The sequence below is a fragment of the Clupea harengus genome, chromosome 3 (genome assembly GCF_900700415.2).
Source record: "Clupea harengus chromosome 3, Ch_v2.0.2, whole genome shotgun sequence".
Taxonomy (NCBI): Eukaryota; Metazoa; Chordata; class Actinopteri; order Clupeiformes; family Clupeidae; genus Clupea; species Clupea harengus.
In genome coordinates, this window is record NC_045154.1 from 14,242,972 (window position 1) to 14,247,616 (window position 4,645).

Below are 4,645 nucleotides of genomic sequence, written 5' to 3' on the forward strand. Positions count from 1 at the left end.
CTGCTAGCGTGAGGGACAGTGTGCTACTGCGAGGGTCATTCATGAGTCATTCATGGGTCCAGTGTGAGAGAGGAGCTGTGAGACGAGACAACTGAGCTTTTGGTAACCCCCAGTTTAGTTTAGATGTTCCTTAAAGTAACCCCAAGTTTAGTTTAGATGTTCTTTAAAGTCTCCCCCAGTTTAGTTTAGATGTTCCTTAAAGTAACCCCCAGTTTAGTTTAGATGTTCCTTAAAGTAACCCCCAGTTTAGTTTAGATGTTCCTTAAAGTAACCCCCAGTTTAGTTTAGATGTTCCTTAAAGTACCCCAGACTCCTGTCATGTTTGAATGTTTTGTTTTGACTATTTGGGATTTCAGATGAAGGGTTCCTCACTCAGTCAGACTACATAAAACAGAACACTGAGGGCCTCGTGGGGGGGGGGGGGGGATGGGCTCAGTACACCTCCAGGCGAGGGGGGAGGGTGGGGGGGCAGTACACCTCCAGACGAGGGTGGGGGGTGTGGGGGCAGTACACCTCCAGACGAGGCATTCTGTTTGGGGGTTCTTCATGATGGGCTTCAGGCCACAAGCTTCTTCTGCCTGAAGTAGGCATCAAATCTGCATAGGGCATAGTCCTAGAGAGACACACACACACACACACACACACACACACACACACACACACACACACACAAAGCACAACACATTCAGTTAACAATACACCCATGATGAGGGTGGTGGTGTGTGTTTTGGGGTGGAACCTGTTAGGACTACGGATCCTCTAAGACTGTGAAGACCTGCAGAGTGAGGAGTCTGTTATTGTGTGTGTGTGTGTCTGCATGTGCATGTGTGTGTGTGTGCTCCCGTTTGTTGTGGTTCGTTGTGTTTTGTAAGCACAAGAGGAGCAGATAAAGAGTCGGGCCAAGGGTATGAAATAAAAAAAAAAATTATAAACACACACACACACACACGCACACACACACACGCGCTCACACACACAAACGTGCACACACACACACTCACACACGCGCACACACTCACCATGTAGCCAAACTCTATGGTAGATATCCGGGCCTGGATGATGGACCAAAGTCCCCAGAAGAAGTGCGAGGCCAGCGCAAACCTGAAACACATTCACATGACATGCACAATTACACACACACAAACACTCACACACACGCGCACACATGCACAATTACACACACAAACACTCACACACACACACACACTCACATGCACAATTACACACACACACACACACACACACACACACACACGCACAATTACACACACACACACGCACAATTACACACACACACACACAAACACTCACACACACACACACACGCACACACTCACATGCACAATTACACACACACACACACACACACACGCACAATTACACACACACAAACACTCACCCACACGCACACACACACACACACAAACACTTACACACACATGCACAATTACACACACACACAAACACTCACCCACACACACACACAATTACACACACACAAACACTCACCCACATGCACAATTACACACACACAAACACTCACCCACACGCACACACACATGCACAATGTACACACACAAAAACACTCACACACACTCACATGCACAATTTACACACACAAAGAATCAGAAACACACTCATGTTCAAATTCACTGTTACAGAGACGCCTTAGATAAAATCACATAACATTCAGAATGTACAAAGACACAAAGACCGCTCAAGTTTACTAGAGAAAGGGCCATTAACACACTATGGTTCAGATTTACTTCACCAAGAGCCAGCAATGAAGCTAATGTTGCCATGGAAACGTCAGAGGAAGCTCACCGATTGGCCTCTAGCATAAGCTCCTCCTCCACCTGCAGGTGGTCTTCTCTGTCTCCGTATCCCCCGCTCTCAGTCAGGTAGTGTCGGATGAAGTGCAGCTGCAGGCACACACACACACACACACACACACACACACACACACACCACACACACACACACACACACACACACACACACACACACACACACAGACGTTTACTTGTTTCATTGCTCATTTTAAACCCTCAGATTTTAAATCCAAAAGAACTATTTTACACATTTCATGAACCTGAAATGTGAACAATCCAAATTAATGAATAATGGATAATTGTGCAGGAGTCAGTTAAGTGGTGCAGCCGACCCCCTGTGGGATAATACCTATTTCATCCACCAGGTGGCATGCTTTACTATCTGGCAGTCACAATAGCCTGATGGCCTCTCTACACTGGACATGGTGACTTTAAGAAAACAGTTCTCACACACTCACACACACACACACACACACACACACACACACAAACACACACACACACACACACACGTTTACTTGTTTAAGAAAACAACCCTGAACTGCAGCTCAAGGACGGCCACAACCACAGCCACTATCTACTATCTACTACCTATATGTTTATGTTTGAATGAGTTTATTAGTTTATTAGACTTAATGTCTCTGTAGTCTCTCAGTGGTATGGTGGAGAACTAGCTGGTCTGTCAGTGGTATGATAAAGGACTAGCTGAAGCGGTCAGCGGCGCGATGCGCATGAGGACTAGCTGAAGCGGTCAGCGGAAGCGGTCAGCGGTATGATGGAGGACTAGCTGAAGCGGTCAGCGGTATGATGGAGGACTAGCTGAAGCGGTCAGCGGAAGCGGTCAGCGGCGCGATGCGCATGAGGACTAGCTGAAGCGGTCAGTGGTATGATACGCATGAGCGCTAGCTGAAGCGGTCAGTGGTACGATGCGCATGAGGACTAGCTGAAGCGGTCAGCGGCGCGGCGGCACCAACCTGCTGCTCCTTGGTGGGGTAGTGGTCAACGCTGGACTTGTAGAAGGGCCACTGGTCATACGTGTAGTCATACATCCACTCACAGAAGTGGTTCCCAAAGTCAAAGCCCCTGCAGGAACAACAGGCCACAGGCAGTTCAGGAGAAGACCCACATTAACAGCAGATAGTTGAGTCAGTAAAGCCATAATCTCCAGAGCAACAACATTCAACACAGGCACATCAGTAGGTCAGTAAGGCCAAAGCTTCTTTATTGAAAACAGCAATAATAACAGTTAACACTGGGATATCACAGTCAGTAAAGTCATAATCCCCACATTAATAACAGTTATCACAGCAAAGTTAAAAGTCCGTCCAGTGAGAACTGCTGTATGGTGTTTTGGTGCTGAATGCTGTATGGTGTTTTGGTGTTGTATGATGTTTTGGTGCTGAATGGTGTTTTGGTGCTGAGTGCTGAACAGTGTTTTGGTGCTGTATGGTGTTTTGGTGCTGAATGGTGTTTTGGTGCTGAATGCTGTATGGTGTTTTGGTGCTGAATGTTGTATGGTGTTTTGGTGCTGAATGTTGTATGGTGCTGAATGCTGTATGGTGTTTTGGTGCTGAATGTTGTATGGTGTTTTGGTGCTAAATGGTGTTTTGGTGCTGAATGCTGAATGGTGTTTTGGTGTTGTATGGTGTTTTGGTGCTGACTGCTGTATGGTGTTTTGGTGCTGTATGGTGTTTTGGTGCTGTATTACCTGTAGTTGTAGCTGCTGTACTCAAAGTCGATGAGCATCAGTTTGTCGGTGGCATTCACCTGACGGCCATCTAGCATCAGTATGTTCCCTGCAAAAGCAGAGATCAGACGGCATGAGTTTCCCTTTCACACAGTGGCCCCTTTAACTCACACACTCACACACACACACACACGAACGCACGCACCAACACACACACACACACACACACAAACGCACGCACCAACACACACATACAAACGCACGCACCAAAACACACACACACACACAAACGCACGCACCAACACACGCACACACACACACACATTAATGCGGTTAGCATTCATAGCCCATAATTCTCTCCATCTGATCATCCCTCTTCTCAACATGATGCCAGTTCATCCAATCCCCTTGCTTTGCCTCAGATGCTGCTGCTGTTTGTCTAGTTTCCTCTTCTTGCTCGCGAAACAAATCTGGTTAGCATCTGCCTCCGTCACAAGCTAACACTGCTGCTAACGCTGCTGCTAACGCTCTCTGAACACTGCTGCTAACGCTGCTGCTAACGCTCTCTGAACACTGAGCTCAGACACAAGCTAACGCTGCTGCTAACGCTCTCTGAACACTGAACTCAGACACAAGCTAACGCTGCTGCTAACACTCTCTGAACACTGAGCTCCGACACAAGCTAACGCTCTCTGAACACTGAGCTCCGACACAAGCGAGTGTGAGCGTGTGTGTGTGTGCGAGTGTGTGTGTGTGTATGTGCTCGTGTTTGTGTGTGTTTGTGCTCTTGTTTATGTGTGTTTGTGCTCGTGTTTGTGTGTGTGTGTGTGCGTGTGCGTGTGTGTATGTGCGTGTGTACTGTATGTTTTCGTGTGTGTGTGTGTGTATGTGCTCATGTGTGTGTGTCTATGTGCTGTGTGTGTGTGTGTGTGTGTGTGTGTGTGTGTGTGAGAGAGAGAGAGCATGTGTGTGTGTGTGTGTGGTCCACAGTCGGGATTCAGGTTGAGCAACAATTCCTGCACCTCATCAGTTTATTCCAGGAAACGCATACCATTATCAATGATCAAGCCTAGAACACACACACACGCACGCACGCACGCACGCACACACACACACACACACACAC

At 47.4% G+C, this 4,645-nt stretch overlaps 1 protein-coding gene across 2 annotated transcripts in view; it reads right to left on the reverse strand.

Moving 5' to 3' along the window:
- Nucleotides 1–443: 443 nt before the first annotated feature.
- Nucleotides 444–4,645, reverse strand: part of chkb (choline kinase beta) — a 16,843-nt gene continuing 12,641 nt past the window's right edge. The window contains exons 7-11 of one of the 2 annotated variants that reach the window (XM_031564658.2): nucleotides 3,541–3,610; nucleotides 2,807–2,915; nucleotides 1,825–1,922; nucleotides 1,020–1,101; nucleotides 444–613 (exon numbers count right to left, since the gene is read on the reverse strand). In XM_031564658.2, coding sequence (XP_031420518.1) covers nucleotides 557–613; nucleotides 1,020–1,101; nucleotides 1,825–1,922; nucleotides 2,807–2,915; nucleotides 3,541–3,610 — 416 coding nt within the window. In that variant the 3' untranslated portion in view covers nucleotides 444–556. Of the gene's footprint in view, nucleotides 614–1,019; nucleotides 1,102–1,824; nucleotides 1,923–2,806; nucleotides 2,916–3,540; nucleotides 3,629–4,645 lie in introns of both variants that reach the window. The other variant, XM_012840943.3, reaches the window with a different exon arrangement.